This window comes from Arachis duranensis, chromosome 8 (genome assembly GCF_000817695.3).
Source record: "Arachis duranensis cultivar V14167 chromosome 8, aradu.V14167.gnm2.J7QH, whole genome shotgun sequence".
NCBI lineage: Eukaryota > Viridiplantae > Streptophyta > Magnoliopsida > Fabales > Fabaceae > Arachis > Arachis duranensis.
This window is the reverse complement of record NC_029779.3, coordinates 19,083,453-19,095,726: the sequence shown is the minus strand read 5'-3', so window position 1 is coordinate 19,095,726 and position 12,274 is coordinate 19,083,453. Positions and strand designations below refer to the sequence as shown.

Sequence of the window (12,274 nt, the reverse complement as noted above, 5' to 3'; positions counted from 1 at the left end):
CGAGTTATGACGTGTTTTGGGCGTTCAACTCCGGATCATGACGTTTTTCTGGCGTTTAACTCCAGACAGCAGCATGTACTTGGCGTTCAACGCCAAGTTACGTCGTCAATCTCCGAATAAAGTATGAACTATTATATATTGCTGGAAAGATCTGGATGTCTACTTTCCAACGCCATTGAGAGCGCGCCATTTAGATTTCTGTAGCTCCAGAAAATCCATTTCGAGTGCAGGGAGCTCAGATTCCAACAGCATCAGCAGTCCTTTTGTCAGCCTTCTTCAGAGTTTTGCTCAAGTCTCTCAATTTCAGCCAGAATTTACCTGAAATCACAGAAAAACACACAAACTCATAGTAAAGTCCAGAAATGTGAATTTAACATAAAAACTAATGAAAAAATTCCTAAAAGTAGCTCAAACTTACTAAAAACTATCTAAAAACAATGCCAAAAAGCGTATAAATTATCCGCTCATCACACACTCAAGAAGAAAAATGCGAGAAGGATAAGGCCAGATATCATAGCTCAAAGAAGACAATTAAGGAGTCAAGTCCAAGTTGTCTAAACCCATGCTTTAAAGAAGTAGAGATGGTGCAACAGATCAAAGAAGTCAAGGAGGAACTAGATCCAAAACCCCTAGATAAAAAATCATCAAGGCATGAATCATCTTTTGAGAAAGAAAAGAAGAAGAGGCCACGAGGATGGAGAAACAAGAAAATCCCCACTAAAGGCTTCTCACCAGAGGATAAAGTGATGTTAAACACCCAACCAATGAAGGTGTCTCCATAATTGCCTGAGTTCTATACTATGAACCGGATCCTTTCAATTGAACACCTAGAGATCATCAAAGAGGAGATCGGAAGGAAGTTCACAGTAAGAGGAGAAAAGCTAAGGCCCTATGATTTTCAACCTCCATGATCAAAGGACAAGATGTCAAGCTAGTGACATTAAAAGAGCGCTTGTTGGGAGGCAACCCAACCAGAGGTAGTTTTCTTTCCCTAAGGGTGAATGAAGGATGCTAAGTTTGGTGTTCCACCAAAAATTTCGTTAAGAACACATTGCACCCTCAGCATGATTAATATCAGCACCAAATAATCAGAGAAATCACTTAACAATTGTCATGTTTCTAGTTTTCAGTTTGTTTTCTAGTTCATAGTTTATTTTCTTAATAAAAAGTACTTGATGTTTCACGCATGTATTTATTCTGCTACACATAGAAGTAGGCAAGGAACTAAGTTTGGTGTTCCTACACTAACTTAGGGTAAGAGAATTATAAGCTTACATGCATGCTAACTATTTCTCAAGTGCTTGGAGAACAAGCAACTTTCAATATCTCTTGTAGGAAGTCATTCAATCTCTTGGGGGAAAAGATACATCATCATGGACAAAGGGAGGATATGGAACCCAACAATGATGATAACACAGAGGAAACAAATGGACTCTAAGAGGTTGTATTGTTCTCTGACTGACTTTAGCCTAAACATGCTAATTGAAGTGCAAATGTCCCATGTTGATTAGTGTCTTCTTAGATTTATTTACTGTTTGTTAGTTTGTTTGTTTTCATGCTGTTATAGCTTGCTAGTCTAAGTGCTTGATTCACTTTCATCTTACTTGAATTATAAGCTTTGTTCCTCATACTTGAATAAAAGAAAAATAACTGTGGAATAGAGAAAGAGTAAAAGTTTGGTACGATATGAGATAGAATAAGGTTATGTGGTGGTACGTGCTGGTTCATTAGTTGATTTATAAATAAGGCTGAATGTTGGCATGACTTTGTGATATGAATTTGAGTTACATTTCATGAGACTTGATAAATGAAAAAGGTCCAAAATAAAAGAAAGAAAATGCAAGAGAAAGAAGCAAAAAGAAATAAACAAAGCTAAGCACCAATGGCTGGAAATTTGGATAAATGCCTGTGATGTTCTTGTACAAAGATAAGCTTGGATAACTAGGTTCTAAGGGGTGCTTCATCACCCGGCAACTTGGGTTAACTAACCCGAGATTGCCGATTGAAAGTCCACCATCAAGAGCTACTTTGAGACAAAGCATTTAGTGACCCAAAGAGGTGCTGGGCATCAATTTCCAAAGGACAAAACAAAGCTAAATGCCTATGATGTGTGTGTGCTAAGGAGAGGCTTGAGCAAGTAAGCCCATAGGTTATTTTTAACACCTAGCATCTTGAACCAATTGGGGCGGAAATGCTGGTTGAAAGCTTACTCTAAAAAGCTGCCTTATCACATAACATTAAGCCTCAGCTAAGCAATAAATCTCAATCAAAAGAAAGAGAGCAAGAAAAACTAAGGATCAAGTAATAACAAGTCTCATTTTTTTTTGTAATTCAATTACGGATCCAGAGAATTGTTGATGTCTCAGCCACAGAATAAAAATCTCTAAGATACCATGCATGAAAACCCTATTAACCAGTATTTAATGTTTTGCAAATAAAGACTTATACTCTTCTATGTCTTCATTCATTCTTGTTCTATTTTGCTGCTTGCTTGGGGACAAGCAAGATTTAAGTTTGGTGTTGTGATGACAAGTCATCTTAGGCTAGTTTCACAAGCCTATTTCATTAGTTTTCACTTGGTTTTCATGCATTTTTAGGCAATAAGTAAGTGTTTGAGTTAGAATTTCATGCTTGTCTAGATTCAATCAAACATTGGTAATTTTATGCATTTTCATTAGATTTCTTGCAAGAATTAGTTGATAATATGAATGATGCAAGAGTTGATGATTATGCCAAGGTTTTGACGTATTTGTTTGGTTGATGACAGGTGAAAAGATAAAGGAAAAGAAGCAGAAAGCACAAATTAAGCTCAAACAGAGGAAAGAAGAATTTTTGGCACACTTTGAAGTTTGAGCATGCTTTGGACCTTAGGCCGCACTTTTAAAAGCGTGGCCCATGATAGTATAGTAAAGCGTTGCGGTCAAGAAGGAGCAAAGGCCAGCGCTTGAAATTGCAAACGGAGCGCCCAAGAGAGGAACCAAACTCGCGCATCAAAGGCAACACAAGGCTGGCGTTCAAAGAAGTGAACTTAGCGTTCACTTTTGTGAACTTCTTCGTGCCTTTCACCAAGGAAAGCAAGGAGGGCTCAACCAAAGGGAGCGCTCAGCTAGGCAGCACTCAAGGGAAGGCACAAACCAAGGAGCGTTCAAGGAAGTGAATGCTACATTCATAGTTGTGAACGTTTTCGGGCATAAGGCACCAAGGAAGCAAGGCGCGCTTAAGGAAGCAAAGGAATGTAGCGCTCAAAGAGTGAGCAGAGCGTTCACAAACTGAATGCTAGTTGGTTGTAGGGCACATACCAAGGCAAGCGTTCAAAAGAGTGAACGCCAAGTTCACTTTTGTGAACTTTGTCGTGCCTTTTTGCTGAGCACGCACCAAGGAGCAAAAATTGGCACGAGGGAAGCACCTGATTGGCAAATTATACGTAGGGTTCACTTAAGCCAACTGAACGCTCCCCTGGAAGGTTCCCACACACCTTGACTCAATTGAACCAAGCCACTCCTGATCCATTCATTTAAGGCCGAATTGGAAAAGCCCACTCCAAGATTTGAAGACCAAAATAAAAAGTGTATAAATAGGAGTTAATTTGATTTGTGAAGGACCTTTATCTCATTTTAGTTTTTCACTTTTAATTTTAGGGGAATTGGGATTAGATCTAGTTTGCTTTCAGTTTTCATTTTCTTTCTTCTGAAACTTCTACTTTTTGTTTTGGGTTTTTGTATTCAGATTTAAGAACTCCAGTAAATTTCTTGATCTGAGAATCATCTTTGCTTTTCGTTTTAATAGTTCTAAGAATTGAGGAATTGGATCTGAATTTCCTTTGTTGTTTTCATTTTTATTTCTTCTGCAATTTCTTTCTGATTGGTCAAGGGAGTAATTGAGATCTAGATCTGCTTTCTGATCTCATTGCTCTCCTTTAATCTTCAATTTCTGTTTTAGAATTTCATAATTGAGCTAAGTTTCTTTTTTTGTTTGGTTATTGAGCTGAATCTTTTCATCTCATAGCTCTCTAATTTACTTTAACTTACATTTTCTTGTTCAATTTTGATTCCATCACCCAAATCCTTTTATTCTTCAAGCAATTTACATTTCTCAGCAATTTAGATTCAACAATTTACATTTCTTGCACTTTAAGTTTCTGCAATTTACTTTTCTTGCAATTTAAGTTTCAGCTCTTTTACTTTCTTGCACTTCTAGTTTTTGCAAATTTATCTCTTCTGCACTTTACTTTTCTGTCCAATTTATCTTCTGCACCTTTACTTACTTGCAATTTAGCTTTTGTTAATAAAAATCACTCAAATCACCAAATATTCGCTTAACTAAATTCATCACCTAACTAAAATTGCTCAATCCATCAATCCCTGTGGGATCGATCTCACTCTTGTGAGTTATTACTACTTGATGCGACCCGCTACTCTTGCTGGTGAGTTTGTGTGGAATCATTTTTCCCTCATCAGCAAGCAGTCATTATAAAAAACAAAAACAAAAGGAGTATCAGTAACCAAAAGATTACTCAATTGTTTAGCAATTTTAGAAAAATCCTTTATGAACCTCTTGTAGAATTCTGCATGTCCTAAGATGCTCCTTATTGGCTTAACATTAGTAGGGGGTGGTAATTTTTCAATTACTTCCTTCTTAACTTTATCAACCTTTATTCCTTTGCTTCAAATCCGGTGACCAAGAACAACACCTTTAGTGACCATAAAGTGGCACTTTTTCCATTTTAAAACAAGGTTTGTTTTTTGACACCATTCCAAGACTAAAGGTAGATGTTTAAGACAAGAATTAAAAGAATCATCAAAAACAAAGAAGTCATCCAAAAATACCTCAATGAACTTTTTAACAATATATGAGAAAATAAAAAGCATACCCCTCTAAAAAGTCACTGGGGTATTATAGAGTCCAAACGGCATTCTTCGGTAAGCAAATACTCCAAAAGGACAAGTGAACACCGTCTTCTCCTGATCTTAAGTGTCTACAACAATCTAATTTTAGTCAAAGTATCCATCTAGAAAATAGTAGAAAGCACGGCCGGCTAACCTCTCAAGCATCTGATCAATGAAAGGTAAAGGAAAGTGATCCTTGTGTGTAGCATTGTTGAGCCTTCAGTAGTTAATCACATGCACCACCCAGTGACGATTCTTGTGGGAATGAGCTCATTTTTATCATTCTGAATCACTTTCATCCCTCCTTTCTTGGGGACCACTTGTACAGGACTTACCCATGGGCTATCAGAAATAGGGTAGATGATCATGGTTTCACAAAGCTTCATTACTTCTTTCTGGGCCACTTCTTTCATGGTTGGATTTAGTTAACTTTGTGGTTGCACAACTGGTTTAGCATCATCCTCTAGTAAGATCTTGTGCATATACTTGGTCAGACTAATCCTCTTTAAATCACTAATGGTCCATCCAATAGCAGTTTTATGACTCCGAAGTACTTGAATCAGCACCTCTTCCTCCTCATGTTTCAGAGAGGAGCTAATGATCACTAGGTAAGTGTCTTTGTCTCCCAGAAGACATACTTCATAGATGGAGGCAGAGGTTTCAACTTAAGTTTTAGGGTTTCTTCTCCTATGCTAGGCGTGTGAGACCTCTCCTTCAGAGGTGGTGAACCATCAAGTTCAAGCAATGCATCCTCAGAATGGAGCTTCAGAATGTCATCAAGTTTTTCAGTTTTAAACTCCTCTTTAATCAGAGGTTCAATCGTATCAAACTCTCATGGACCCTTCGGAGACATTAGGGTCATGTAAAGCTTCTAGCACATTGAGGACAATATCCTCTTCATTGACTCTCAAAACTAATTCGCCCTATTCTACATCAATTAGAGCCTTTGCTGTGGCCAAAAAGGGACTTCCAAGGATCATACAGGCATTTTTGTCCTCTTCCATATCTATTATCACAAAATCAGTAGGGAAAATGAAAGGTCCCACTTTCACTAGTAAATCTTCAACAACTCCAAGTGGATACTTAATAGAATAAACAGCACGTTGAAAGAAAATGCGAGTGGGTTTTACCTCATCAGTTTGAAGCTTTTGCATCAGTGAAAGAGGTACGAGGTTGATGCTGGCTCTGAGATCATATAAGGCTCTCTAAATAATGGTATCTCCAATAGCACAAGGAATTAGAAAGCTCCTGGGATCTTGTAGCTTCTCTGGGAGATTTTTCTGGATAATTGCACGATATTCCTTAGTAAGTACCACTGTTTCATCTTCTATCCAATTCCTCTTCTTACTGAATAACTCCTTCAAAAACTTGTCATATTTAGGCATTTGTTCAAGGGCCTCTCCGAAAGGGATGTTGATCTGAAGCTTCCTAAAAACCTCCAAAAATTTGGAAAATTTTTTGTCCTTAGATGCCTTCTGAAGTCTCTGGGGGTATGGCAATATAAGCTTGTATTCTGGAGTCCTGGGTAAAGCAGGATGTGTATCAAGAGTGACTAGAAAAGAGTTCTCTGGATGCCATGAAGGGGCATTCTTCAAGTCTTCGTGGGCATTTAGCACCCTTTGTCTCTGCATTTTCCTTCTTCGGTGTCGCTTTTTCAACCTGCTTCTCACCACCTTTAGTTCCTGATCCCCCTATCTTACCACATATCAATTGAACAGCATGGCACTATTCTCTTGGAGTGGAAACTATGTCATTGGGTCTCTCAGGTGTTTGTTTGGGCAATTGAACCATTTGCATCTCTAAATTCTGTAGTGAAGCTCTAGTTTCCTACATGAAGCTATGTTGGCTCTTAGACAGTTCTACGACCATGGATGCCAGATCAAGACCGTTCTGAGGCTGAGCATGTTGGAATGGGAGGTTGTCAAAGTAACTCTGAGTGAAGCCTCCCTGAAATGTCGGTTATTGCCTTTAAGGGTGCTCTGTCCATCCATAGTTTGGTTGATTCCTCCACCCATAATTAAAGTTGTTGGCATATAGACCATTGTTGGGTTTCGGGAGAACTTTCCCATGAAATTAACCTGCTTATGACTGGCTTTGCCGTATTCATAATTCTCTTCCTAAGGGTAACCACCTCTCATATCATAAGAAGTATCCTGAGCATTAATGGTTGAAACTTGCATTCCACCCAGGTGTTGTGTAAGAGCATTAATTTGTTGAGACATAGCCTTATTCTAAGCAATAAGTTCTTTCAAGACATCTGATTCTATGACTCTTTCCTCCACAACTGTTGATGAATCCACAATTGATGATGATTTTTGGCTAGAATTGAATGGATTTCATCACATAAACTTTCACTTATTCCCTTGAATAGCATGTTTTTGATCTTTCTTCCCAAACTATGCATGATTGTGAAAACATGCTCTTTTATGCTTTATTTGATATAATTTTATTCCATTTACCTTCCATTCGATGCCTTGATATTGTTTGTGAGTGATTTCAGGTGTATAAGGTAGGAATACGTTAGAGAAAATGGAAAGAGAGCATGCAAAGTGGAAGAAACATGAAGAATCAAAGTAGAAGAGTTCTGAGACGTATGGTGCGCACAGCCCCCTGTGCGTCTGCACAAGAACCCAATCAAGAGCGCGTGGAGCAATCAGAGCACGTCGTGCATCAAGCCAATCATCGCCTAGTGTGCATGTGCATAGCTTCTCGTGCGTGCGCACAGGAAGGAAAATTCACAAAGTGTACAGACGCACACGCCTGTGCATCTGCACAGGTGTTCACACATAACTACATTAAAAAGGCACATGACTCGTGATTTTAGGGTTTTGGAGGCCCATTTCTGAAGTCTCTTAGCTCATATTGGATGAAGAATGAAGGGAATAGCATATCATATCATTAGGGTAGTTTTAGGAGGAGTAGTAGGAAGTTTTAGTTTAGTTTTTCTCTAAGTTTTCTTCAACCTCTACTAAGGTTTTCATTAGGATTTTACATTCAAGTGCCATTTTTCATTTTTGATCTTGGATTTTGATAAGTCTCATTGTAAGTATTCTCTTGTTATTACTCTATGTAGTTACTTTGTTCTTACATTTTCTTCTAATGTAAGTTATAGTTCAATTTTACTTCTCTCTTGCAATTTAGATTTCTTGTTGATGAATTTGATGTTTGATGTTCATTTCAAGCTTGCTTATGTCATTCTTGTTGATTGGGATCAATTGTTGCTTTTAATTTCAAGTCTTTTCTTATTTTCACCATGTTTAAGCTTCTTGCCCACCAAGTGTTTGACAAAATGTCAAACATGGTTTTTAGGCTAAGTTTTTACCTCTTGGCTTGGGTAAAGTGAGCAATTGGGTTCCTAGAGTTGGGATGTCTAACATTTAGTGTCAATTCTTGGATTGTTAATTGCTCTTGTTCCCACTAACGCTAAGTTGTTGCTAAGGCAATCAGCAAGCAATTTAGGATTTGTGGGTTAAGGACATTTATGCTCATTTAACTTATCTTCCGATGCGAGGGTTGATCAAGTGAGACTAATCCATTATAATTGTCATAGTTTTGGTTCCAACAAGGAAAGGATCCTTAGCTCACTCCAAGCCAAGACCCCTTTTTATGCTTTTAATCTTTCATATTTTGTTATGTTAATCTCTTTCATACTTTACTTGTTTATATTACATACTCGGTTCTTTAATTGCTTCATTAGTTCAATAATTACAATTTTGCATGTTCTTATATTGCTTTATATGTTCATCTCTTCATTGAAAACCCCTTGATCACTACAACCAAAATTTGCACACTCATTGCCATTGAGTGATTCCTAGGGAGAATGATCCGGGAGCTAAATACTCTCGGTTTATATTTGGTTTGAATTCTGATAACATTTGATTGACCATTAATTTGTTGGGTTAGGACTATATTTACAATGCCGATTCCATTTTGATAATCAAATTCCTAACCTATGCAATTCGGCCGTCGTCAAATTTGGCGCCGTTGCCGGGGATTTCACTTTGAGTGCAATGAGTGCCATGATTTTGGTCATGTAAATATGTGAATTGTGTGAATACTTAATTTTTGGTTTGCTACTTGGCACTAGTTGTAGATACTACTTTCCTCTTTAGTAATTTTAGTAGTTATAAGTTGTTAAGTTAGCTTTTGTTTACTTGCCTGCTTGTGTTTTGCTTTTCATAATTGCATGCTTTCATTGCCTCCTCAATTGAATGACACGGTCGCTTCCAGACCTGAGCTTGGCCACTTTTCATCTAGAAATTGATAGAACCTTAACTCGTATAAGGAAAGCTCGGCATTGGCTAGCTTTTGTGAATAGTGAATCGGGTTCCCTTGAGGATCACTCCCATTCACTATCACCAACCGTTCGTGACTTTCATTCTCCAATCAACGAGGAGACTCTATATTCATCTGTGGGGGGTACTAAATTGTCTTTGAGTGACTCAGGTGACACCGTCATGGCGGAACCTCCACGAAGTATTACTTTGAAAGAAGCTGGAGCACCTGATCTTAACTTGCAACCACTTCAGATTTTGTATCCGGCCTTGGACCCAAATTTTGAGCTTAAGTCTGGCACAATCAACTTGCTTCCCAAGTACAATGGGCTACCTGGGGAAGATTCGTTGAAGCACCTTAAAGATTTCTAAGTTGCATGTGCAATCGTAAGGAGACATGTGGCAGATGAATCTACAGTGTTGGTCTTTGCTTTCCCTTTCTCTTTGGAGGGGAAAGCAAAGGAATGGTTTTATACTCAACCGAGTGAAATTAGATCCAACTGGGACTTGTTGCGTAAGGAGTTCTTGGAAAAGTTCTATCCTCCTCAGAAAATAGACAAGTTACGAAGAGAGATCTCTTGTATTGTGCAGCAAGATGGGGAGACCTTATATGAATACTGGGAAAGATTCAAGAAGTTATTAGAAGCCTGCCCTCACCACCGGATTGGTGAGCCGTTTCTTATCAGTTATTTCTATGAAGGGATGCGTCCCCAAGATAAGCTTTTCCTAGACGCCACAAGTGGAGGATCGTTGATCACAAGTAATACTGTTGTGGAAGCCTGGAAAGTTACGTCAGAATTAGCAAACTCGGCTGAACACTTAAGAGTGAGGGATCTGCAACCTCTAGCTTTAAGCAAAATTCCTCCCGATGGTGATGCCAATGTGACTGAGACCCCTAGGGAGATTACAGTTTTGTTGGGACAAATCACCCAGGGGCAACAAATGACTCAGGCCTTAATGATCACCTTCATGCAAGAGGAAAGAGAGTTTCATAAGAAACAAGATGCATACATGGCTACAATAGCTGAAGCCCTTACCCGTTTGACTCTCCCTCCTCAAACCGCACAAAGCACCCAACAAGCTTCAACCTCAAGTAGTTTACCTTCTCAATCTCAACCCAACCCTAAGGGGAGCATAAATGCCATTACTCTCCGAAGTGGTACTAAGTTGGACAAGAATGTTGCTATACCCACAAAGGCTAGTGAGAAGACCAACAATGATGAGGTAGGAGAAGAGGTGAAAATGACAAAGGGTGAAGATGAAAATGTTGACAAAAGTGAGGAGGTGCCACCAAAATTCAAGGAGCCAAAGAGAAAGACCTTGCTTGAAGAGCCTTCACCCATTCCATTCCCAACTTTGGCCAAGAAGGGAAAGAAGCAAGAAGATCTTGACCCCACTTTGGTGGAAGTTTTTAAGAAAGTCGAAGTTACCGTCCCTCTCTTTCAAGCCATTCAATAAGTGCCGAAATATGCCAAGTTCCTTAAAGATGTGTGCACTCACAAAGGCAAGCTTGGCAATCTTAACGAAAAGCCGGTAGATGATTCTATCTCTTTTTTGCTTCCTGAAAAATATAATGATCCTGGCCCATGTTTCGTGACTTGTTTGATTGGTGGGATTAAGTTCATGGATTGTATGTGTAATATGGGAGCATGTGTGAGCATCATGCCACTGCCCGTATACCAAAAATTGAACTTACCACCCCTCAAGAGATCCGGGGCAAGGTTTGTCTTGGCTAACATGAGTATTGTGTCTGTGGTTGGAATTACGGAGAACGTCATAATCAACATTCAACGGTTATTTTTTCCAGTTGACTTCCACATCTTGGAGACTCCACCTATTGATTCGACTAACCCATCATCAATACTCCTTGGAGAGCCATTCCTGAAGACGGCCTATTTCAAGCTAGACGCACACTCGGGAGTCTATTCTTTTGAGTCGGATGGCAAGTTAGTCAACTTCACCCTGGAGGAGTCCAACAAACCCATTCTTAAGGCCTATTCCATTTTCGGGTGTGACATAGTTGAAGACAAAGTGATTGAGGATATCAAGGAACAAGGAAAAGAGGAGGTTGCCAAGAAGTCAAATTCAAAGGATCATGCTAAACCCAAGAATGCCAAGGTGTTGGAGATTTTCCTCCTTAGGGAAGTTCCTAACTGACCAATGAAGCCATGCAAGTCTAACTTAGGACTCTAACCAAAGTGCTTGGTGGGAGACACCCCACCATGGTGACATTTTTCTAACTCTATCTCTTTTTTATAGCTTTTTGAATTGCTTGTTTTCTTGTAATATAGTGATTAGCGTAGGTTGGGTTTAATAACTTTGAGTTAAAGAGGTTAGAATTCCTTGTGGACTATGATTGTATGCTTGTTTGAATGATTTGGGGTTGGTATGTTGATTTGCCAAGGTTGGGAACCTTAGCTTTATGGAGAAAAGAATTTTCTAACACAGGGCATTTGTGCGTCCCCACCACCCTGTGCGTGCGCAGAAAGCTGTGTTTTTCGCCATCTGAGCGGGTGCACGAGCCTGTGTGTCTGCACATGCTTTGACATGCCTTCTGGCGGCAGTGCCAGCATAGCCTGTGCGTGCGCACTGCCCCTTTTTTTGCTCTGTGCGTGCGTACAGCTGCGTGCGTACGCACACATTCCCTTTCGTGCCTTGTTTGTGCGGCCGCACAGACGTGTGCGTCCGCACATTGCTTGTAAGCCCCTCTGTTGGGAGCGAGGGAATGGCTTGTGTGAGTGCACAACTTCCCCTTTCTTATAGTCTGTGCGTGTGCACAGACCTATGTGCGCACGCACATGTCCTTCTATGCACAAGTAAAAAAAAAAGAGTCCTTCTGTGCGTTCGCACCTTTTGGTGCACTCGCACGCCCTTTTGCAACCTCTCTGGTTGCACCGATCGCACGCAGTATGCGTTCACTCCCTCTCTAGGGTATCGCTGCTGTGCATCCGCACAGGCCACTGTGCGTCTACACGGGTCGCGAACTGGGCGTTAATAGGGTGAGCTGCCCTGTTGAGGGGCATTATTCTTTTCTTTTCCTTTCTTCTTCTTACTCTCCCTCTCCCTCTCCTCCGCCCAGTCTCGCTGGTTAGTTGCCGCTGGCCGCCGCCGCCA

At 39.9% G+C, this 12,274-nt stretch overlaps 1 protein-coding gene and 1 non-coding gene across 2 annotated transcripts; both read right to left on the bottom strand.

Annotated features, from left to right (window-relative positions):
* Window positions 1-5,809: 5,809 nt before the first annotated feature.
* Window positions 5,810-6,517, bottom strand: LOC107461281 (uncharacterized). The gene is made up of 2 exons (XM_016079755.1): window positions 6,200-6,517; window positions 5,810-6,091 (listed from the first exon to the last, which is right to left on the bottom strand). The coding sequence occupies exons 1-2, from the start codon at window positions 6,515-6,517 to the stop codon at window positions 5,810-5,812; spliced, it is 600 nt and encodes a 199-aa protein (XP_015935241.1).
* A 3,202-nt stretch (window positions 6,518-9,719) lies between these two features.
* On the bottom strand, window positions 9,720-9,826 carry LOC127741327 (small nucleolar RNA R71). Its single transcript, XR_008002280.1, has one exon. It is a non-coding gene; the product is annotated as a small nucleolar RNA R71 (small nucleolar RNA).
* Between the last annotated feature and the right edge of the window lie 2,448 nt (window positions 9,827-12,274).